The sequence below is a fragment of the Corythoichthys intestinalis genome, chromosome 11 (assembly GCF_030265065.1).
Source record: "Corythoichthys intestinalis isolate RoL2023-P3 chromosome 11, ASM3026506v1, whole genome shotgun sequence".
Classification (NCBI taxonomy): domain Eukaryota; kingdom Metazoa; phylum Chordata; class Actinopteri; order Syngnathiformes; family Syngnathidae; genus Corythoichthys; species Corythoichthys intestinalis.
Window position 1 is genome coordinate 35933950 of NC_080405.1, and position 25270 is coordinate 35959219.

At 39.2% G+C, this 25270-nt stretch overlaps 1 protein-coding gene across 3 annotated transcripts; it reads right to left on the reverse strand.

Annotated features, from left to right (window-relative positions):
• Window positions 1-803: 803 nt before the first annotated feature.
• On the reverse strand, window positions 804-22099 carry rnf44 (ring finger protein 44). Of its 3 annotated transcripts, none has more exons than XM_057850888.1 (11): window positions 21776-22099; window positions 15793-15988; window positions 15470-15692; window positions 13366-13533; window positions 12452-12625; window positions 12220-12381; window positions 12025-12140; window positions 10008-10095; window positions 9656-9777; window positions 4572-4671; window positions 804-4498 (listed from the first exon to the last, which is right to left on the reverse strand). In XM_057850888.1, exons 2-11 carry the CDS (start codon window positions 15897-15899, stop codon window positions 4436-4438), a joined length of 1323 nt encoding a protein of 440 aa, XP_057706871.1. In that variant the 5' UTR covers window positions 15900-15988; window positions 21776-22099; the 3' UTR covers window positions 804-4435. The 3 variants fall into 3 exon arrangements, with proteins under 3 accessions (XP_057706871.1, XP_057706872.1, XP_057706873.1); XM_057850889.1 differs by lacking the exon at window positions 21776-22099 and adding an exon at window positions 20527-21739; XM_057850890.1 differs by having other exon boundaries at window positions 806-4498; window positions 13414-13533; window positions 21776-22098.
• Window positions 22100-25270: the final 3171 nt, after the last annotated feature.

A 25270-nucleotide genomic window follows, 5' to 3' on the forward strand; every position in this document is an offset into this window, starting at 1 on the left:
AGCCCGAAACATTTACGTCTTCCTTGGGGGGGGGTGTAACAGAAAATAATTAAGAAGCACTGCTGTAGCGATAGCCTACAAACTACGCCCACATGATGCTACGGTAGCTATCACAGATATACAGAACTAGATGCAAATGACAGACACGGTGGCATTAGCAACATGTATAATACAGAACTAGAGGCGTTAGTAAACAGCCGCCATCTTAAAGCAGTAGACTTCTCAGGAAGGCTCTGTTGTAGAGAACCTTCCTAGCGAACTGAAGTAACTTTTTATCTAAAATGATCCTAAATCGGCAAAACTTAACTTAAATCTATCTTTAAATTATTAAACATTTTTAAAACTTACCCATGTCAAAAATAGAAGGGAACTAATGCAATAACGGGAGCAATTTTAACAACTTTAACGGTTGATTCACAACATTAAATGACATCCACACATAGCAAAGGTTACTATCTAGTTATCGCACTATCCGCAATACCCCTGTGTCTAGTTAAGTTTAGAGTAAAGAATTGGGCTAGGGCCAATTGTCCAAAAAACCCTTTAAACCTCACATGGTGTAACCTGTTTTTTTTTTTTTTTTTGAGAGAGAGAAAATAAAACATGAAAGGTAACACCAGTTACTTTGCCAAGTAACTAATTACTCTTACATTCAGGTAACTGAGTTACTAACGCAATTACGTTTTGGGAGAAGTAATTTGTAACTAATTACTTTTTTGAAGTAAGATTTACAACACTAGTTACTACCCACCTCTGTCTGCCACTGCCAAGCATTCCTCGGCATCCAATAGGCTAAGAGAGACCTCTACTGTATGTATCTTTACTTGAGTGTATTAACGTTTTTTTTTTACATAACGCACAACTCTGGTTTTATACTTATTGTGCAATAATCTAATTGTAACATGTATTACATGTTTTGATGCATTTTTATGCAATATAAAATTGTCTAAATTCTCATACCGTTCTTTAAAAATAGCTTTAAATTAAAAACATTTCTGCAATTTCCCATTTTTTCCACATTACCTTCCATCGACAACGATAGACTGGGTGCTCGCTCAGATTTTAGTGCCATTGACAGCGCTAGCGTTCATTCCCTGGCAGGCTTTTCCCGCACAAATGGATTAGACGTCTAGCACAGTCAGTGGCAGCTACTTAAAGGAGTGCGCTTCAAATTTCAAATTGTTCCATTTTTTTTTTAATTTAAAAAAACTTTGGTTGCATCACAGTGTAAAATAAAACAAGCGTCATATTGGTATAGATAATACATTTATTAGTGAACAACCCTCTCCAATCAGCCACAACAATTAAAAAAAATATGATTGCACTACTTGGTAAAGCATAACTAGCAACTTTCATTTAAAAAAAGTACAAATCTTAAAAAGTTCAAACAGTATACAGATGCATATAATACACATACTAGTTCATGTTAAATGCTACAAACAATGGATTCCAATGGAATGGAAATTAAAACAAGAACCATTTCCTCTATGTAATATATATATATGTGTGTGTAAATATATATATATTAGTTTCCATCCTCCCACCCCCCGCAATACAAACATGGAAAAATGAGGTAACTGTAAATGTGCAAGTACCAAAGCAAAATATATCTGCCTAACACAACACGTGCCCCTGGCTCTGTTGGTGGGTGGGCTGAGGATCCCTTTAACAACTAGGGATGGAACAGTAAACCACGATCCCACCACAGCAAAAAAAAAAAAAAAAAAAAATCATTGGTAAACCATAAACGGCATCTACAAAGCAATCAATCACAAATTCAAACAATTTGTAGCTGCTTATTGGAACACTTTTTTTTGCACCAGACAAGCTGTGAGATTATTGAAAGTTAACAGAAAGACTACAAGACTCTATTCTGTGTTGTCTTTATCATAAACTGCTTCAGTGGGAGGTTCTTTCCCCCCCACCCTCTAAATTAGTGGGGTAGCTGGATTATGTCAATTCAATAAGCGCTAATATCAACATGAAGTATATGTGAACAATACATTTTTAAGATATTGATACACTGAGAGCAAGTGCCTGAGCGGCACGTACAGTACTACACTGGAATATGTATGACAACACTTCATTTTTTTTCAAACCCTTAAACTATAATTATGATTTCCACTGGGGTATTAGTATAACATGCTTTAAGAATACATGAGATCCATGACAAACTATTGCATTCACGCGAGTGAGTTCTTGTAGCTAAAAGCATAACATCTAGCACCTTGTCACTATGGCTTTTTGATAAAACTACAGTAGTCTCAGAGCAGGTTGTTTTCAGTCATTAGGGCAAAAACAGTAACACAACGCATGTAAGAATTGATAGACCAAGAGCATTTTTTCCCCCGACAAAACAAACTTAGCGCAATAAAATCTTGTAGTCATTCAGTTCTATTAGAAATATGTGCAGTACAATGCATGGCAGTAATCAGCTGAGCGTTAAAATCCAATCCTTCCAGAAGCCAACTTAGAACTGGATGACAAGCATGCATATTGTGCACCGTTAAATACGTCCCCGCCAGATGTGAAGCTTTCTGCGCATTAGCTCTTGTCATTTTTTTTTCTTCTTTTTTTTTTTTTTTTAAACATGCAAACACCTTCTGGAGTGATTAGGTAGGAGTGTGCGCACATTGAGAAGTTGGACCACAGTAAATAGTCAAACTGGTTGAGAAATGACTTATGTTGCCTCTTTTTTTTTTTCTTCTTTTAAACATGCCTTGTTTTAAATGTACTATTTCAGACTTGAGAGAATATTATAATTGCTTACATTAGTAAATCATTTGCGGTCAGAGGAAAATGACCTTAACATAAATTCAGATATATGCGTTTCATGGCATCCTTCCCATTTGACAGACTCTTCTTGTCTTGTATCCTCATATACCGAGTGGCCCTGAGTTTTTTTTTTTTTTTAAACATACAATATAGCCTGCGAATAGATATGTACACGTAGATTAATTCTCAAAGCTGTGGGTAGAACTCATTAAATGGCTTCTTTTTTTTCTCTTTTGAAAATGGCACACACATGTCAAAGACTCACATTCACTTAAGACACTGAAGTAAAGAAAAAGGCAAGATCCCTTTACACGTAAAAGCAACGCTTACAACTGCCTGTTAGTGCTTACTATTTTTTTTTCGTGTCAACACAAGCAGGAAAAGTAGAAGTCCAACAGTGTTTCTCCACTACTGAACACATTCCGTCACATTTGCGGTGCAAGACGGACGGCGTGCTGCGCAGTGCGACCAGTGACTTCTACGACATTCTTCTGTCTTCAATTCTAAAAGCATTCACGCGCAAGTTATACATACAATTGTTTTTTTGTGTGTGTTTTTTTTCCTTATACACCACCATTAAGCTGATGACCACATAACCGTAATATAAAGACAAACATTGTTAGTGCTCCAAACGCGTTCCTTCAATGTATTTTCTCTAAAGATTACAAAGCAATAAATAAACTTTTTAAAAATGGTGAGAATGACACAGTATTTATCAGGATTAGTAATAGGTTTGTGCTTGTCAAGGTCGTAAGAAGGCAGGTCTAACGTGTGAAAAAAGTTGGCTAAATCTATATATTGGATTTGGCTCACAAACAAACCAACGTTACGGGAGGAAAAAAAAAAAGTCAATTCAAAAGCCACCCCAGTGCACGTATTGCTGTCTGCGCAGGACGACGTCATCTTCCCGCGTAAGCAAGCCGTTCTTTTACTATGTTTTTTTTCTTAACTCATTCGCCGCCATTGATAGCAACAAACGTCCTTTTGACTTAGACGGGCAACTACAAAACCGATGGGACGTCTTTCGCCGTCAATGGTGGCCAAAGTTGAATCATTTTGGTGGTAATGCTTAGTTTAAATATTGCTAGTCGGAATCAACAGTTCATGCAAATCCGAGCATGCCGCCCTGTATCCAGTGGTTACACAATACATTGGCTCTGTGAACAGGATCAACGCGCGTTTTTGTGCAGTTATGCGAGCTGTTCCAGGATGCCGTGGCAGATTGGCGTCGCTCGTCTGTGGAAATGTTCGAGTATTGCAGTAACGGATACATGGACGAGTCTGTTTAGCCAACACTAACATGCATCTACGGCGCTTCTCTGCGCCATTGTGTCCAGCTTTAAGGTTCCTGACCTCGTGAACGCCGCCGACCCTGTAAACAAAAGCAGCAAATAATGCGCACGGATGGGGAAACTCTTTGGAATCTGCCACGAGGGAGCGGGGGAGAGGCCGGAGAAAAAAAGCCGCCGTCGATTCCGGCGCTCCGGCTGCAGCGGGGTTTGTTTTTTTTTCCGTTTTTTTTTTCTTCACAAGACTCGGGATAAATGAAGCACAGCAGAGGTACGACGGGCTCAGGGAACCGCTTATTATTTAGGAAGTGGTTTGTTAGCTGTAGTTAGTGGCCGGTGTCCACATCTTTAGAACTAAACCCTCCACGCTCTCACTCCGCCTCTCGGTGGACGTCTGACGCGTCAGCTCGGCAGATGGGGCAAGTGCGGTTGGTCTGCGGGTTAAACGGAAAGAGGGTCACATGTGAACATGATGCGCCGATACACAAATGACTCACTGGGACTTACCTTTAACCATTTATCCACACATTTGGCGTGGAATTCGTGGTTGCAGGGTAACACCCGAAGTAGCTGCCTACACTCAAAGTCGCTAAAGCACACAACACACCTGAGGAGCAAAATAAATCAGGGGTTGAAAAGATATCTTTCAGACTGTTTTTTTTTTTTCTCAAACTCACTGCTATTGTTCCACTTTAGCAGTTGCCAGGGTTTCCTCCAAAAGAAGGGTTTAAAATACACATTCGTCGATTGGTCTGTGTAGTGGCCGGCCTATATACAGTAATCCCTCGTTTTTCTTATAGAAATAAGAAAAAACTTATTTGTATGAATATATATATATTAGAGCTATCAAAATTATCGCGTGAACGGGCGTTAATTAATTATTAAAATTAATCACGTTAAAATATTTGACGCAATTAACGCAGATTACCCGCTCAGACAGATTTAAATGACGGTACAGTGAAACACCACTTGTTAATTGTGTTTTAAGGAGTTTTGCCGCCCTCTGCTGGCGCTTGGGTGCGACTGATTTTAAAGCCTTCAGCCACCCTTGAGCATTGTGAAAGTAATTATTGACATCAACAATGGCGGGCTACTAGTTTATTTTTTGATTGAAAATTTTACAAATTTCATTAAAACGAAAACATTAAGAGGGGTTTTAATATAAAATTTCTATAAATTGTACTAAAATTTATCTTTTAAGAACTACAAGTCTTTCTATCCATGGATCGCTTTAACAGAATGTTAATAATGTTAATGCCATCTTGTTGATTGTTATAATAAACAAATACAGTCCTGATGTACCGTATGTTGAATGTATATATCGATCTTGTCTTGTCTTTCCATTCCAAAAATAATTTACAGAAAAATATGGCATATTTTATAGATGGTTTGAATTGCGATTAATTGCGATTAATTACGATTAATTATTTTTTAAGCTGTAATTAACTCGATTAAAAATTTTAATCGTTTGACAGCCCTAATATATATATATATATATATATATATATTACACACCGGTCCTTCTAAAAAAAAATAGCATATTGTGATAAAGTTCATTATTTTCTGTAATGTACTGCTAAACATTAGACTTTCATATATTTTAGATTCATTAAACACAACTGAAGTAGTTCAAGCCTTTTATTGTTTTAATATTGATGATTTTGGCAAAAAAGTCATGAAAACCCAAAAATCCCTATCTCAGAAAATTAGCATATAATGAAAAGGTACTCTAAAGAAGTTATTAACCTAATCATCTGAATCAACAAATTAACTCAAAACCTCAGCGAAAGACTCCTGAGGCTTTTAAAAACTCCCAGCCTGGTTCATTACTCAAATCCGCAATCATGGGCAAGACTGCCGACCTGACTGCTGTCCGTCATTGACGCCCTCAAGCAAGAGGCTAAGACACAAAGACATTTCTGAGCGAATAGGCTGTTCCCAGTGTGCTGTATCAAGGCACCTCAGTGGGAAGTCTGTGGAAAGGAAAAAGTGTGGCAGGAAACGCTGCACAACCAGAAGAGGTGACTGCACCCTGAGAAAGATTGTGGAGAAGGGCCGATTCCAGACCTTGGGGGACCTGCAGAAACAGTGGACTGAGTCTGGAGTAGAAACATCCAGAGCTACCGTGCACAGGCGTGTGCTGGGAATGGGCTACAGGTGCCGAATTCCCCAGGTCAAGCCACTTCTGAGCCCGAAACAGCGGCAGAAGCGCCTGACCTGGGCTACAGAGAAGCAGCTCTGGACTGTTGCTCAGTGGTCCAAAGTACTTTTTTCAGATGAAAGCAAATTTTGCATGTCATTCGGAAATCAAGGTGCAAGAGTTTGGAGGAAGACTGGGGAGAAGGAAATGCCAAAATGCCTGAAGTCCAGTGTCAAGTACCCACAGTCAATGATGGTCTGGGGTGCCATGTCACCTGCTGGTGTTGTTCTACTGTGTTTTATCAAGGGCAGGGTCAATGCAGCTAGCTATCAGGAGATTTTGGAGCACTTCATGCTTCTATCTGCTGAAAAGCTTTATGGAGATGAAGATTTCATTTTTCAGCACGACCTGCCCACAGTGGCACCTACTTGCAGTGCCAAAACCACTGGTAAATGGTTTACTGACCATTGAATTACTGTGCTCAATTGGCCTGCCAACTCTCTTGACCTGAACCCCATAGAAAATATGTGGGACATTGTGAAGAGGAAGTTGCGAGACACCAGACCCAACACTGTGGATGAGCTTAAGGCCACTATCAAAGCATCCTGGGCCTCCATAACACCTCAGCAGTGCCACAGGCTGATTGCCTCCATGCCGCGCCGCATTGAAGCAGTCATTTCTGCAAAAGGATTCCCGACCAAGTATTGAGTGCATAGCGGATATAATTAATTGAAGGTTGACTTTTTTTGTATTAAAAAAAACAGTTTTTTGTATTGGTCGGATGAAATATGCTAATTTTTTGAGATGGGGATTTTTGTTTTTTTCTTGACTTTTTTGCCAAAATCATCAATATTAAGACAATAAAAGGCTTGAACTACTTCAGTTGTGTGTAATGAATCTAAAATATATGAAAGTCTAATGTTTATCAGTACATTACAGAAAATAATGAACTTTGTCACAATATGCCATTTTTTTAGAAGGACTAGTATGTATATATTAGAGCTGGGAATCTTTGGGCACCTAACGATTCGATTACGATTACGATTCAGAGGCTCCGATTCGATTATAAAACGATTATTGATGCACCCCCCTCCTTTTTTTTTTTTAAATAAAATTGTTCAAAAATACTTTCAGGCTAAACCAAACAACTATTTCAGTATCAAGTTAACATATAGCAGTAAACAAATATACAAAAATAACAGTAATAAAAAACTCCAGCTGTATCAGCAGCTTTAAACTACATTCAATTAATTTAATGTTGTGAATCAACCGTTAAAGTTGTTAAAATTGCTCCCGTTATTCCATAATTTCCCTTTTGTCTACTTTCGACATGTGAAAATTTTAAAACTATTTTAAAGATAGATTCAAGTCAATATTTTACCGATTTAGGAGTATTTTAGATAAAAAGTTAATTAGGTTTGCTTGGAAGGTTCGCTACAACAGCCTTGCAGGGAGGTGTACTGCTTTAAGATGGCGGCCGTTTACTAACGCCCGCATCTAGCTTTTTGTAGGTGAGCTGCTAACGCTACCGAATCAATGGTGCATCTAGTCCTATATATATGATATCTACCAAAACATTATGCTACTTTGTAGCAGCTTTTCGACAGCAGTCAGGTATGTTGTTATGTTTTTTTTATCTCGTGGCATGAGTTGAGCTAGAGCCGTGAGTTGAGCATTGGCATTACCCGAGGGGCCGGGTAATGAGAAGCATGATGTTTAGCTACTCTCGCTCCGTTCCTCATTGACCGCGCGGCGCTCTGAGTGTGTTGTACTTCCGCTTTACTTGGCATATTTCAATAATCGGAATTTGGATGTTTGTGAATCGTTCTCGAATCTTCAAATAGTCAAATAGTGTTATTTATTAACCCAGATAGACCCACAAATAAACCACACTGGACTATATGCCGCAGGATTCAAAATGAAGGGAAAAAGTACAGTCTTATATTATAGTCAGAAAATTAGGGCAATTATGAAAAGTTTAAAAACATTTTACCGTCGCGCCAAATTATTTCTAAACAAGAATGAAGTACACAAATGTTTGTCTTTATTCCATGCTTCATTGAGTGAGTCCACTCAAATCCGCTCAAGCTGCTCACTTACACAAAAATGAGTTGCCACAGCAACTGTTTAACAAGCTAAACGATGATTGCCGCATGCGGCGCATTGAAGTTTCAGCTTCCAAGCATCTTTGGCAAGATCAAACCTTTATGTCAATTATCGTTAACTTTAATAAGCAACTCCAGTGCACTGCATGACAAAAGAAAGCAGCAGGAGGGAGAGAGACTAGGTGATCGGTTCGGGACAGGTCATTTGTATTTATTTATATTATATATATATATTTTTTTAATTTAAAAAAAAATCCAAGATGACTGAGGGCACGAAGTTTGAAGCACGAAGTAGTGAGGGATCACTGTATAGCTGATATGATAGGATGACTTATGTTCACCATTTGGCTAATTTATTTTTGTTAATTGTGATTTTGCACCACCTAGTGGGCAGTGATACAAAGGAAGTAGCAAAAGAAATGTTAAAACTTTGAATAAACATTTATAAGTGTTGAAATTACCTTTCATAATCAATATGCTTTTTTCAGAAAGAAAAGAAAAAAAGTATATCGGCTTAAAAATCGGCTTTGGAAACCGGAAAATTGCTGTATTAAAAAAAAAAAAAAAAAAATTGGTTTTGGCATGAACCTTTGAAAATCCCATATGAGTCTATCTCTAATACTTACGTAGACAAAGCCAACATTAATATAGTTCTGAGAATTCAGTCGACAACAACAAGGCAAAACAATGAATAAAATCATCTCACTGTAATTTGCAAGAATCTTTCTGTGTGTCCGTCCAGCCTTATTACGAAGAATATGCAGTTATCCAATTTGGTGTGGTTTTTTTTCATTAGCCAGCGGAAGAATGAGTCAATATTTTTTAAATGATTGGTCAAATGGATAAATTATAATATTAATACAATGAAAGGTTTCAGAATCGGTAAAAATGATTCTAAGATGTTTTTAGCTGAAGCTTAGGGGGTTGTCCTGACTTGTTTGGCATTTAAAAAAAAAAATTTCAAGTATTATTTTCTCTTAACTTTCTTCAAGATTTTGCAACAGGACAAGCCAATTTACTCATATAAATTATGAATTTAAATGATTATTTTAATTGTACACGGCAAAGTGTAATAGTTTTCCAATGTATAGGGTACTCCTGACATTTTTAATTTTTAATGTTCAAGCATTCTTTTCTCTTTTCAACATTTGGTCTCAGGACAAGAAAATGTACACATATTCATTAAATTGTGAATTACAGTGTGATTTGATGGTTGGGATTAAAATGTCCTGTTACTGTGTATGTCAGGTAACCACATATTCTCGTCATTTCTAAAGACAAATCGGAATATTACATAAAGTTTGGCTTGAATACACAGTATAATGAAGGTGAAAAAGATGGCTTACAGCGTTTGCTCCGATAGATGATTCTCTGAGCTAAACCTGTAGGATGGAAGTTGCTCAATGTCGGCTTTGGTAAGCCCGCGTGGTTTCGCCTCTCCCAGCCTCTCTGCCAGATTCAATAAAGCCTGTGGGAAAGAAAGGTTAATTTAATTGTATATGCTGTGGAAAATCAACTTTTAATGGCAAATAATGTAGAAATAAGTTTCAGGAGTCCATGTATATACAGCAGATGAGAACTAAAACATGTTTTAGCATATGCCTATTTGTAAAAATCACAACTCCTAACAATTTCATGCTGTTCCTGAGCCATAACCGTGTTTAATAATGTGTTCAAATATCCAAGCAGCAAACAAACCTCATAATTTTCCATTTCCACATCATCCACATCTAAGTCGAGACTGATGGCTGGGCCCACTGCTGTTGGAGGCACAGGAAGCATTGAGCTGCACAAACAAAGAGACAAAGAATGAAAAGCAATCCTGGTAAAAGCATTTGCTACTGACACAAGCACTGTATTTCAAGACTTTCTTGCACCTGAGTATAAGTTGCACTAGCCGAAAAATGCACAATGAAGAGGTTAAAAAAAAAAAAAAAAAGTTACACTGGAGTATAACTCTTTGGGGGAATTTTTCAACCCATCAGAGACCAAAAACAACTTTAGTAATAACAATATAAACGTAGTAATAACAATATAAATGAGAAAGGGCTTTGCCAAAACATTAAATCAACAGTTATTAAGATAATTATGACCTAAACATCATAACTAGTTTATCATCCTTAATCTAACTGTTGTTGACAGATTGGGAGTTTTCCAGCCCAATTGGGCTATTTTCAAAGACTTGGGGCAGGGTAGAAATAGAGTGGGCAGGTTGGTAAAATTTTCAATACTTTTGACAAAATTCAGCGGTTTAAGTAGGGACCGTTTCGATTAGTTTTAACAATTAAACTAGGTATACACTTTGAAGTTCAGCTACAGTGTGTCACAAAAGTGAGTACACCCTTAGCATTTCTGCAGGTAAGTTAGTATAACTTTTCATGGGACAACACTGACAAAATGACACTTTGACACAATGAAAAGTTTTCTGTGTATAGCTTATATAATACAGTTAATTTATGTTCTCCTAAAAATATAGCCAATAATATCTAAACCCCTGGCAACAAAAGTGAGTACACCCCTTAGAAACTACAAACATCCCTACATGTCCAAAATGAGTACTGCTTGTCATTTTCCCTCCAAAATGTCATGTGACTCGTTCCAATTTGCAGCAATGCTGACAGCACTCCTGTAATGAGTCACATGACATTTTGGAGGGAAAGTGACAAGCAGTACTCATTTTGGATATTTAGGGATGTATGTAGTTTCTAAGAGGTGTACTCACTTTTCTTGCCAGGGGTTTAGATATTAATGGCTATATTTTTAGGAGAAAATAAATTAACTGTATTATATAAGCTATACACAGACTACTTTTCATTGTGTCAAAGTGTCATTTTGCCAGTGTTGTCCTATGAAAAGATATACTTAAATATCGGTATGGTGTACTCACTTTTGTGATACACTGTATGTATCTTACATCATCATCATCTTGGCTCGAATTATTGAGTCTACCAAAGTGGCATTTTAGCGCCTTACAAAGCGTGAGCTGTGTACCGCATGTAATTTCTGATATGTAAGTAATGTACAAAGTCAAATTCAACAAAATAATTCCCAAAAATGGCATAACATGAAAATACCTTAGATGCACTGGCAGCAAAAGCTTTTGTTTTTGAAACCAATTAATTTGTAATAGAAATACTTTTCCCAGAATGCACTTCACAATCAGCTCTTGAAAATATTGTTAAAGTTGTAATTCTACGGTGATTTGATAAAAATGACAATAACTTCTGTACAGTTTATCAACTGAACTATATCTCCCATTATGCTTATCTGCAAAACACTTGTATTTTTTTCGTTATAATATGAAAATATAGAGTTGTATTCAGGAAACATCTGCGCTTGAACAGGAGGCTCTGATTCGGGCTAGTTTTCATTGAACTGGGCGAAGTTTTACAATGCGATTGGGCTTGAGACTATTTTTCCCATCTAGCGAAACTGGATCTAAATCCGAATCACTACCATATCCATTCAAAGATTTTGATTTTCAGTATCACTTATGAACAACCGCCCCACACACCTATAGCTCCCATCTTACGGCCGTCAGTGTGAATAATAAAAAAAAATAAATTAATAAACAGTCACAGCCAAATTAAGAAAAAAAATGTTTGTCTTTTAGTCTGAAAAATACAGTAGCTGTAAATTGTCGTCTGTGTGCACTTGTTAAGTAGTAGTGTTCATCTTTCTTGACAAGTAAACATCCTAGACACTGTATACGTACAGGAAGTACGGGAGGAAGCCTGGGTAGTAGGATGGAGGAGGCGGGGGAGGAGGGAGAGGCTGCTGTAGCCGGTATCTCTGCCCACTTGCTCGCCGGGGCAGCATGTGGGGATATGGCTGGAGGGAGACATCAGTACCAATATTCAGGTGAACTGTCTGAAATGTTTGAAATTATAAGATATTTCATCTGTCCTACCACTCCGAAAGGAAGCTCCTGATGCAGAGGCTCTTGAGGAAGATACTGTATGGGCAGAGAAGGAGGCAGCGCTGGTGGGTGATGTGACGGAGGGTAGGTGAAGCTTCCTAATGGGTGCTGGTCACCTCTTAGGTCAACTTCATTTTCTACCCTCTGTAGAGGCTAAGAGAAAAACGTTATAAATAAGACCACCATTTGTGTTTGTGCTGGTTTGGGAGTGCGAACTACTCACCATGCGTGGGTGCTGAGGCTGTAAAGGGACAAACTGGCTCAGAGGAGTAAGGTGCGGCGGCTGGTGGGGAGGTACAGATGGGGTAGGGTGCAATACAAAATGTTCGCTGGAAATCAGGGGTGGGAAGGCTTGGTAAGACACCGGCAGATGCTGCATGGTACATGCCTGAATGAGCTGATAAGAGAAAAGCACAGGAAGAGACCCACTTTATGCAATGTTCTTTTTCAGTTTCACAAATTGTGATCCATTTTCAAACATGTTTTAGGTAGGGTTGGGCGATGTGACAAATGCTACAACGATATGGCTGCTTTAACAGCTTCATCAATGGGTGAGAATAAGTTACCTACACCAAGGTGTTCCACAGGGATCAATCCTAGAGCCTCTGTTGGTCTTAAACTATAATGTTTATCTATCACAGTCTATAGGGTTGAATGAAACAAGCTAGAACTGACTCATATTTTTAGAATAGTAGCACCGTTGCTGCGTCATGGAATGTTAGCACCAGTGATATGCTATTTTTTACACTAATTTTTCAAACATTTTTGTTGCATGTGAATGAACTTAATCTAAGCATTTGAAAGTTCTGCAAATGTTACCTGTAGGATCCCAACTAACTCGCAACCATCATTCCTCCACTTGTTAAGCTAACAGTTGACAATACTTGACATCGCACAACCCTTGTTAAAAGCATGTGAAAAACAAACATGATGTGACATATTACATAAAACCACAGCACTGACAGTGTTGCCACAACACTAGGCATGTTCAGGCAACATCAAACACAGCAAAACAGTCCACTTTTTGTTCATGGTTCACATGGACATACGCGCACACACTGTAGCTTTAACTGCACATTTTTTATAGTGTGCTACATGAACGCCACTGACATTTGGGCTTTCCCCTTTCAAACTCACAGGAGGAGGAAGGCAGCAGAGCAGAGAGAGCTGTCCGCTGAACATTACCGAGCATGCTGGGAGCTGTTGAGTGTTGCACCCCGGTAAAGGCTGCCCAGTGTGGATGGGAAATCCGTGTGTCGTCACCGTCGTAACAGTGTATGATATTGGAACAGATCCCTGGGGCATCTGAAATAAGAAAAAGCACAAGTGAAGGTACTATAACACACATTCATCTTCAGAACCGTGGAGTATCACGGGGGTGGCAGAGATTATTCATGCAAACAACGGCAGGAAGGCAAGGTGCACCCTGAACTGGTTGCCAATCAGTCGCATGGCACATAGAGACAAACGACCATTCACGCACACACTCACACTTACGGACAATTTGGAATGTTCAATCAGTCTACCATTCATATTTTTGGAATGTGGGAGGAAGCCGAAGTACCCAGAGAAAACCCACACGAGCACATGGAGAACATGCAAATCCCACATAGAGAGGCAATCTCAGAATTGCGTGGCGGACATGCTAACCACTAGACATGTGCAGACTACCGGTTTCAAGGTATACCGTGGTATGGAAACGACAAGGTTTCAAAACAGCAACAATTTTCCGTCATACCATCCGTAAGGTATTAGCTATTTTTTATGTCCCAAAATGCATGATGAAATCCCTCGCTTGCAGCTGCAAAGCTTAACCCTCTCCTGCCGGTTGTTGTTCAGTATCAGTGAGTCAGCTGTGCTACACGATGGCTGGAGGAGGTGAAATTCCTTAACTTTTTTCCCCCCCATTGAAAAAAACTAAATCGCTGGTATGGGAATACTTCGGCTACAGAAAAGTTAGACGGCCACGGCTTAGAGGATGACGGCCAACCGACATGTAAAACATGTTTGCTGAGGGTGGGTGCCGAGGAGGCAATACCTCCAATATGATTTTGCATTTACCGTATTTTTCGGACTATAAGTCGCACCTGAGCATAAGTCGCACCAGCCCAAAAATGCGCAATGAAGAGGAAAAAAAAAAACAAGTCGCACCGGAGTATAAGTCGCATTTTGGGGGGAAATTTACTTGATAAAATCCAACACATAGAACATGTCATCTTGAAATGCAATTTAAAAGAAAAATACAATAGAGAGCACCATGCTGAATAAGTGTACAGTATGATAATGTTACATGATGCATGAACAATGAAATGCGAACGTGGCCGGTATGTTAACGTAACATAGCTATTAAGAGTTATTATACTAATAAGAGTTATTATACTAATAAGTTTACCAAACCAGCAGTGTCACTCCAAAACACCATAATAACATGTGAAATGATATAATATTGTGTTAATAATTTCACAAATAAGTCACTCCAGAGTGCAAGTCACACCCCAGGCTAAACTATGAAAAAAACTGCGACTTATAGTGTGAAAAATACGGTATACAAAATTCAAGGTTAGTTAACATTGTCATGAATGCTTCCCAACAGCTACAAGAGTTAACTCCAGCATGTTTAGTTTGTCTAGCGGTGGTAAAACGTGTGTTTTTCTCTCTGGCAACTGTCCATGTTGAGAAAGAAAGTGTGAATAATGTAAAAATGATACGAGTCATACACACGTGCTTTTTATGGAAAATAATCCAATATTCATAATTTTGTTCTGATGGCAATATTGTTGAGCTGGGGCTGTGGGTTTAGGCTCAACTAAAGGACTCCATGTATTTTTTAATTTCATTTTGAATATTTTATTATTATTATTTTTAAAATTATTTTAACATTATACTTGTGTTCCAAATAATTTGATGTTTTAAAAAACAAAAATCCTGTTCAATGGGAAACATTTTTTTTTTTAACCCAGATATCTCAAGGTATCACATTTTAGAGCTTTAATTGCAGTACCGTGATACCATGAAACCGTGATATTTTGGCTTCGTCAGAATATCATACCGGCACATGCCAAGTAACCGCCCTCCTCCTTTGCTGCCCAATAACACATAAATACCTACCCTATATTATGAATTATTACATGGATGTACACTGCTGTATTAAATATTTATTTTAACACTTGCTAAACATTAAACCTCATGTATTTATTCATTTTAAAAAAGTATTTTATACAAACAAAGTCTAATTTATTACCTGCTCGTGTAGATCCACCATGATGGGGTTCTGCTGGGGCAGGTGGGCCGCAGGGTGAAGCATGCGTGGTGGTGTGCTGGTGTGGCTATATTGTCTGGATTCATCTAAAGGAACCTGTTGGTGATGATGGGCGAAAAGCAGATGGTGGAGATTCTCATCCTGGACCAGAGAAGTGTGCAGCACAGGCCTGTCTCGGAGGCCCCACTGGCGTCTCACTGGTGGGCTGAAAGATCAGAAACAAAGATTTGTGTTATCACACGCGCACATGATTCAATTTCAGGAACAGTACAAGCACACGCACTTAGTACAGTATTAAATTTTACCTTCTCCTGAGATGCACTGGGGCGTTACAGGGCTCTCCAAGAAACCTCCTTGGATTCAAGGGGGCTGTTGGGGGCAGCCTATTTACTGCTACTTCCCATGGTCGCATTGGTGACGTCGTGTAGACGAGTCACTCTCTGGGAAAGGAAATTACACAGTGGAGGAGGCACCTGGATGTTGCCTCCGATTGTCTTAACCCTGAAAAGAAAACATGCACACACACACACACACACACACACACACAAAAAAATCAATTCTAGCATGTGACACTATAGCTCGAGTGATTTTTTTTTGCAAAAAGACAACCACAGAGACGCCTGATTTCTGGACTTATTTTTAATATTCCAAGGCCCATCGAAAACAATGTTTTTTCACACGGTGAACATGAAGAAAATCAAATGAAAGATTATATTCACTTCTGCCAACAGAATTTCTTCGTTTGTACATCTCAGTTTAATTTTGGATAAACTGAGGGTTACATTGTTTATTTGTTATCCTTCTTAAATAAATAAATATTCTCATTCGTAAAGGTAGACCAATTTGGACAGTCTCATTTTTTTAACTTGATTTTTTAGCTCTAATTTGATAAACATCAAGTTATATCGAATAATGACATGCAGGAGGAAAAATATTGCAATATCAAATTAAAGCCTATACTGCTCAACATTACATGAGATTGACTAATGGTGATTTTCTTTTTTTAAGTATCTTAAATGATAGGACCCTTATAGTTACTCAGTAATAAAATTGATCCTCAAAAATTGAATTTGCTTAACAATTATAAAAACGATTTATAGAACAGTGCACTCAACTGCGGGGCTATAAAAACACTTGGCATTGAAACAGGGGCGTAGGTTTGCATAGGGACGGTAGGGACATAACACTACCAACTTTTCAGGATGCTCAAATTGTCCCCACAAACTTTTAAGCAAACATCTATGCATTACATACACTTGTTCATTTATATTAGGTTATTTAGATTGTATTCCTGTTAGTTGCAAGAAAAGCATTGACCCTACCATTACACCTTTTCACTTGCTGAATTTGCCGGTCCATTTTTTCCACCTTCAAACACACGTTTGATTGGCTGATGACTCCACCCGCCCCTGACACTCATGCACGCTCATACTTGCACAGCCCCTATGTCGACAACATGCCGCCTCCTCCGCCCCCTTCGACGAAGAGGGAAATAAGACGTTTTTTTCGGCCAACAGCAGCCACTGTAGGTACTTTCAAAAGACGCCAATGTTGTAGAGGTGGGGAAACACACCACTAGAGTTAGCATAGCATTAAACTGTGTGAACTTGCTAACATGAAAAACTCTAGTAGGAAGCTGCTTGGAGAAAAGTGTTCTTCTGTTTGTGTTTTCTACTGTTAACGTTAATTAAACTGTGAGAAATATAGCGAATTCTGCTGCAAAGTATAGAACCAGAAAAATTTGAGCAAGAAGCTGCTTAGTGTTTAGAGTTTCTCACGCAACAAAACATACACACAACATAATCATAATTAACTATGTACATTAAAAAAAAAAAATCTCGGGATGCCGCGAGCTACCCACACTAGCATTGCGATCGACTGGTCGATCGTGATCGATGTAATGCGCACCCCTGATTTAGCCAATCAATTAATTAGGTTCATATCCATGAGAAATGTAGCCCTGACCCCCGTTCATCCAATCTGGTCTTATTTATGTCCCATCCCCAGCAAAAAATGTACATGCAGATTGTGCTGTTACACCGTCCCTACTAGGAGTGGGAACCTCTTGGTACCTCACGATACAATACAATTTGCAAAACAAAGCTCACGATAACGATCTGACGATACGGCGATACAACGATTATCGATACATTGGTCAGGAAATCATTCTAGGATATTCTACAAACAACTAATAAACAGAGAAACAAGCTTCTGCTGTAAAGTGGAATGAGTTTATCATTAGTAGACGTCCAATCCATTGGAACTGGGAGGATGGCAGCGAATGCCCTCACACTTCAAAAGGATTGAACGTCTATGGCCGGTAGTGGCAGCCAATGCCAGGCTATGAGGTAATTCTGGGCCATTTAAGGTCATTTACCTGTTCATTTTCAGTTGCTTCCTGTTGATTTTGGGGTATTTTAAGGGTCTCATTCTGCTTATTTTGAGTTACAGAAAAGGAAATCAACTGGGAACCACCCAAATTAAAAGGCAGTGACTCAAACTCAACAGAAAATGACCTGTAAATGCCCTAAAATGAACAGCAAGTGACCTGTAAATGCCCCGAAAATCGGACAGAATGAGTGTGAATGCTCTGGTTTCGAATGAACGAACATTCCCAGTCTAAATGGATTGGGCGTCAAGCACCGTCAATGTAGCCTTAGAGTTAACTGAGACACTATTATGGTGGAAGATTTTGGTGGCAACTTGTGATTTCGTTATTATTTATTTTTTTAGACATTGACACCTTTTTAAAACGATATCTCGATTCTTGGCAGGAGCATATCGATAACCTTTTGGGATACAAAGTATCACGATATATAAGGCGGAAAACACAGACAAGACCTAAAAAGCAGTTTCTGCTCTTGCAACCCTCTTTAAGATAAACTGCTGTGTTTTAAGCCAAAAGCATTGTTGTGTTTGAAAAACCAATATGTCTATATGCGGCCATTGCAGATTCACGGCACATTAAGCCCACGAATTATTTTTAATTTGTCCGTTTTACCCTCAAAACCTCAGTTTACAGACGTCGCTCAACCGCTTTCGTTTCAACCCATCCATAACACGTAGGTAATTAATTATATTTATTATTCAAACTGTCAGTCATTTTTAGATTACAATCAATGTCTAATATTTCATTAAAAAAAAAGACTTAAAAAAATTATTCACTCTTGTATTTTAAACAAATTACCTCACAATGAAAAAAATGGCGTCTGTTAGATGATAAATAATCGATCCAAACTAAGAAAAATTGAAAAACAACATCTAACAGGGTAAATACTGTATATGGAAAAAGAGCATCTCGACCACTCCCTGATGTCTGCTATTTCTGCATCGCGACCCTTGTTATATTACCATGTTTCACCCATAAAATCCCCCAAAATCCAACTATGTCCAAAACTGTCCATTCACAGCTCTGTATTGACACTCAGTAGCCACGTTTACATGCTGACTTTTATTCATACCGATTCAAATCATTCCGAATGGAAATTTCAGATCAGCTGTTTACATGTCACTTCATCTATTCCGATCCAGCGTTTACATGTGTCTGCCTTTATTCCGAAAGGACGTTTGACAACTGCCGTCTGACATGCGCAGATTAATCAAAACAAAGCGTCACGTTGCAAAACATGGAGATCGATCGTCAGATCAGCTGCTGTTTTAACTTTTCGAGTGGAAACAAAACTTCAGAATGACACGCCGTTCATTTAAAAAGTTGTGTGGCCTGGTGGAGGGATTCATGGATATAAACTTTCCGCCGGACTCCAATTAGGTGCGCTGTGCGTGTGCGTGGAAGCCATGTTGCAAGTGACGTTACTTACGTCACCAAGTGACGTCACCACGTCAGTACGGAGCATGTGCAGAAAGAACGCAACCAGACACCATTCCGCTTCCCTGTTTACATGATATAATTTTACTTCTAATCGGTTTGGGAAAAGGAATATTCCACCCCTGTGAATCGGAATGAAATTCCATTCGGTTTGGGCCTGTTCATTCCGAATGAGGTGTTTATATGGAACACATTTATTCGATTTGAACATCTAAACCGATTGTAATTGGAATATTTGGCTCCATGTAAACGTGGCAAGTGATAAATGCTACATGGAGTTTTTGGATCGAAACAAGGTAAGTACGCGATAATATCTCGTTAAAGTCATGGCGTCTTTAATTCTGCTCTTGCGTGCTCTCACCTCCAGATAGGGTTTTGTTGTTTAAAAATGTTTTTTTTTTTTTTTTTTTTAGAAATGCCCTCCTTTTCAAAAAAATTCTTCCCTCAGAAAATTGAGATTTTAAGCTTTCTAATGATTTATCACCCATGCATATCGGACGATTTTGAAAGTTGGCCAAATTGGGGGTCTCAGAGCGAGTTTTCAGCCCATTTCGATATTTTGTCCCACCCCTAGTCCCTACCAATGTTGAGACAAAACCTACGCCCTTGCATTGAAATAATCACAATTTCAAAGAACAACACAAACAGATGATTTCAGATACGAGACACAAACTGGCCTAAATGATTATTTTTAGTGTTATATTAAAATCCCGACGTAAATATGAAACAGTTCAAAGGGCATGACGATCCAAACAATGAGAAAACGTCCGTTTTGTGGGCATGAATACATAGGGGTCGCTGTTACGCGCCTGATCAAAAATATGGCAAGCCATGTGCTCGAGAGACAAAGCAACAACAAAAGCTGTAGCAGCGCTCGGACTCTTCCTTTCAGTGCTGCTTTTTCCGTTTATCACGCGAACTTGTGCACACAACAGTGGAAAAAGGACGGCAACGGCAGCCGAAAGCCGCTTTCTGCTGTGGACAAGTCGACGTCCCCTGTTGAAGGAGAGAAGGGCTAGCTCCATAGCGATGCTATGCTAACGCTTTGTCCATCGGGCTCTTGCAAGGACAGATGGCGAGCATACGAGCAGTTTAGTGACTTTTGGGCTCAAACACAAAACGAAGCTCTTGCAAACGAGTTGCACAGAATAAACTCAGCAACACGCCGTGAACCTGGTAATTAAACACGGGCTGGTGCAGTTTGAAATCTTACTTTTATAGATAGTTTGAGATGGCAGGTGTTCCAGCTTCCAAAATGTCAATTCCCGTTCACTTATCCGTGTATATGATAGGTTCCAAACGACATTCGTCCCCCGATGAAACGCTGTTCGTTGATTTTAGTCCTCAACAATTTCGTCCGGATGATTTTATATCCAAAAAAGTAGCCAGCGGTTCTGCTTGCTAACACTAGATAGCTCTCTGCCGCTTTCTTTTGGGTTCGCAAGGACTACTTTCCCAGAAATGGATAAAACACCACCCTTTGTAGGTTAAGTTTGAAGTGATGAAAAACTGAAAAATCAGTTTGGGCTCGTCAAATACAGAAAAACCTCATTGCAGCGTGCACGCTCCCTAGACTGCATTGTTATGGCGAAGCCACGCCTCCGCTTCGGATTGACCAATCAGAGCGCGGAAAACACAGACAGCAGACGTCCAGACAGATATGGCTGCGATGTACCAACAAAACGTTTGCACTCGCAAACAAAATATGACCGAGATAAGAAACGTCAACAACAACTTTTAACCTCTGCTGGAGCATAATTGCTTATTTTTAGGATAAGTGTGCTCATTTGTCTCGCGTGTGTCACGTTATTCAAGTCATGTACATACAGTAGGTTGTACTACTGTTTCAGTCACTACTGTAATCTTGCAAACACTATGGTGTGTTATGCAATCAAAACGGCACGTGAGCATAAAATTATTCATTCAGCATTTTAAAAGAGAGACCGTTAAATGACGATATTGATTCAATATTGCAGGCCACGCTGTCCTATCTCATCTCTTATGTAATTTTGCACTAGCTCTCCCCGCACGAGACAGCTTCCATTTCCTCTTCGAGACATTATTTCGCTATGTATTTTGTTCATTGATGAGTGTAATACGTATTTGTCAACACTACAGACATGTCCCCAATCATCGTTAGGCCTCATTTGCATCGCTGTTATGCTAGGTTCGCGTTTTGAGAGCTAATATACGTCGTCAATGCAACGCTACCCAGCGATCGGTCAATCGGGACGCAACACGCAAGTGAACTTCAAACCACGCCACAGAACGACGGTAACGAGCGTTTCTCGCTCGTGTAAACATGACAACATCGCACTCAAGCAAAAACAAGGAGGGGCTGTGGAAGCTGAGCCCAATGAGCGGCGAGCGCCATGATAACAAATCGTCTTTATTTCCAGCCTCAACATCATCATATCGAGCGATCTAGCCTCAATATCTCGTATGGAAACACGTGTAATTACCTGATTGTTAATGTGCAAACATCCGATCGCTGATATGTCCTTTGTAATGTTCACATTTCGTCAGTTAATCCGTCACGAGGTGTATCCTGTGGTCAGACGCTCCCGCGGTGAACATTCCGTGATTTTCACCACTGCTGTCAAGAAAAAAGGCTATAAATCAAAAATCATGTCAGACATCTCGTAGGAGAGTTGTGTCTGCACACAATTCGACTTTATGTCTTTATAACGCCCCGCGTTCATTCTGCACACGCCATTTTATGTTTTTGGAAGTAGTAGTCCAGCCCACGGTTGTCTTGTTCCTCCTGCACTTCCTTTAACTATTAGCTAACCCAGGGGTCGGCAACCCAAAATGTTGAAAGAGCCATATTGCACAAAAAAAAAAAAAAAAAAAAAAAAAAAAAAATGTCTGGAGCCGCAAAACATTAAAAGCCTTATATAAGCATAATAATGAAGGCAGCACATATGTATCTTAGCTATATTAGCCTTCTATCAAAATGACTAAGTTGGCTACAAATGCATAACGAGCCTTCATGATTACCATATTTTCCACACTACCTTATAATCCAATGCGCCCTATGGATCCAAGGGCGTAGGTTTGCATAGGGATGGTAGGGACATAACACTACCAACTTTTTTTTGGTTCCAAAAAACTCAATTTTGATCTCATCTGACCAAAGCACACGGTCCCAGTTGATGCCTGGGACTGTGTGCTTTGGTCAGATGAGACCAAGATTGAGCTTTTTGGCAACAAACACTCTAAGTGGGTCTGGCATGCCACGAAAGATGCGCATGCTGAAAAGCACCTCATACCCACTGTGAAGTATGGGGGTAGGTCAGTGATGCTGTGGGGCTGTTTTGCTTCCAAAGGCCCTGGGAATCTTGTTAGGGTGCATGGCATCATGAATGTTTTGAAATACCAGGACATTTTAAATCAAAATCTGTTGCCCTCTGCCCGAAAGCTGAAGATGGGTCGTCACTGGGTCTTTCAGCAAGACAATGACCCTAAACATATGGCCAAATCTACACAGAAATGGTTCACCAGACACAAAATCAAGCTCCTCCCATGGCCATCTCAGTCCCCAGACCTTGTTTTGTTGGCAAAAGGGGGTTGTACAAAGTATGAACACCAGGGGTGCTAATAATTGTGACACACATTATTTGATGTCAAATAATTATTTCTTTATGTGGGATTTTTTTCCCCACTGAATAAATGCACTTGTATTGAAGGTTGGATTTTTCTCTTTTTTTTCCCTCTTTTTTTCATTTTTTTTTTCATTAAGGTCCCATATTATTTTAATTTAAAAAAAATTTTAGAAGCTAAAAAACACATCTTAACCAGGGGTGCCAATAATTATGGAGGGCACTGTATATGGCGAAAAACACAGACAAATTAAGGTTGAAAAAGTTCCTGCTCTTGCACCCCTCTTTAAAATAAACTGCTGTATTATAAGCCAAAAGAACTACTGTGTTTGATAGTGTCTATGCTGCCATAGCAGATTCATGGCGCATTAAGCCCCCGAACTATTTTTAATTTGTCCGTTTTACCCTGGAAACCCACATTTACAGACGTTGCGCAGCCGCTTTTGTTAGCCATAAAAAGAATTAAAGAATTATTTTTATTAAAGAATAAAAAGTAATTATTTTTTTTTTCGTTACTGTCACATTTTCCCCGAAATTTTAGATGATAAATAATCGATCCAAACAAAGAATAATTGAAGAAAAAAAAAAAAAAAACGTTTAAAAGGGTAAATATATGAAGATAAAAATCTCGACCACTTCTTGATGTTTGCGATTTCTGCATCGCGACCCTTGTTATATTACCATGTTTCACCCATAAATCCGGCTGTTGCCATTCACAGCTGTGTCTTGACACTCGGTGATACAGTGCCCTCCATAATTATTGGCACCCCTGGTTAAGATGTGTTTTTTAGCTTCTAATATATATTTTTTAATTCAAATAATATGGGACCTTAATGGAAAAAAAGAGAAAAATCCAACCTTCAATACAAGTGCATTTATTCAGTGGGGAAAAATCCCACATAAAGAAATAATTATTTGACATCAAATAATGTGTGTCACTATTATTAGCACCCCTGGTGTTAATACTTTGTACAACCCCCTTTTGCCAACAAAACAAGGTCTGGGGACTGAGATGGCCATGGGAGGAGCTCGATTTTGTGTCTGGTGAACCATTTCTGTGGAGATAGGCTTCAACTGGGACCGGTCCTATATAGGCTTAAACTGGCACCGTGTGCTTTGGTCAGATGACACCAAGATTGAGCTTTTTGGAACCAAACACTCTAAGTAGGTCTGGCGTGCCACAAAAGATGCGCATGCTGAAAAGCACTTCATACCCACTGTGAAGTATGGGCGTGGGTCAGTGATGCTGTGGGGCTGTTTCGCTTCCAAAGGCCCTGGGAACCTTGTTAGGGTGCATGGCATCATGAATGCTTTGAAATATCAGGACATTTTAAATCAAAATCTGTTGCCCTCTGCCCGAAAGCTGAAGATGGGTCATCACTGGGTCTTTCAGCAAGACAATGACCCTAAACATATGGCCAAATCTACACAGAAATGGTTCACCAGACACAAAATCAAGCTCCTCCCATGGCCATCTCTGTCCCCAGATCTTGTTTTGTTGGTAAAAGGGGGTTGTACAAAGTATGAACACCAGGGGTGCTAATAATTGTGATACACATTATTTAATGTCAAATAATTATTTCTTTATGTGGGATTTTTTCCCCACTGAATAAATGCACTTGTATTGAAGGTTGGATTTTTCTCTTTTTTTCCATTAAGGTCCCATATTATTTGAATTAAAAAAAAAATATTAGTAGCTAAAAACACATCTTAACCAGGGGTGCCAATAATTATGGAGGGCACTGTACATGCATGGAGTTTTTGGATCGAAAAGAGGGAAGTACGCGATAATATCTCATTAAAATCACGGCGTCTTTAATTATGCTCTCTCATGCTCTCACCTCCATTTAGGGTTTTGCTGTTTAATTTTTTTTTTTTTTAATGCCCTCCTGTTCAAAATGTTTCTTCCCCCAGAAAATTGAGATTTTAAGCTTTCCAATGCTGTATCACACAATTTTTAAATTTGGCCAAATAGAGGGTCTCAGAGCAGAACTTCAAGTCACCTGAGCCATAGGTAATTTAGATTGTGTTCCCATTTGTAGTGAGGACAGAACAGACCCTACCATTATTTAGTGTAATATTTTCATTATGTTCAGACTTACATCCTTTATCCCTTTTCACTTGCTGAATGTGCAGTTCCATTTTTTCCCCTCAAACGCACGTTTGATTGGCTGATGACTTGACAACCCACCACCCAGACACAAACGCACACTCTCATAGCCCTGACAGATTCATGTTGACAACATGCCGCCTCCTCTGCCCCCTTCTAAGAAGAGGGAAATTAGAAGTTTTTTTCGGCCAGCAGCAGCCACTGTAAGTATTGTAAATAGACGTCAATGTTGAGGAGGTGGGAGA

Bases quoted from the DNA above. Each gene is read 5' to 3' on its own strand.
- rnf44 (XM_057850888.1), bottom strand. From the start codon at position 15,899: ATGCGACCATGGGAAGTAGCAGTAAATAGGCTGCCCCCAACAGCCCCC. The intron at 12,141-12,219 runs GTAGGACAGATG...GTCTCCCTCCAG, and splicing joins AGGAGCTTCCTTTCGGAGTG to CCATATCCCCACATGCTGCC. The intron at 4,499-4,571 runs GTAAGTCCCAGT...TTTAACCCGCAG, and splicing joins GTGTGGATAAATGGTTAAAG to ACCAACCGCACTTGCCCCAT.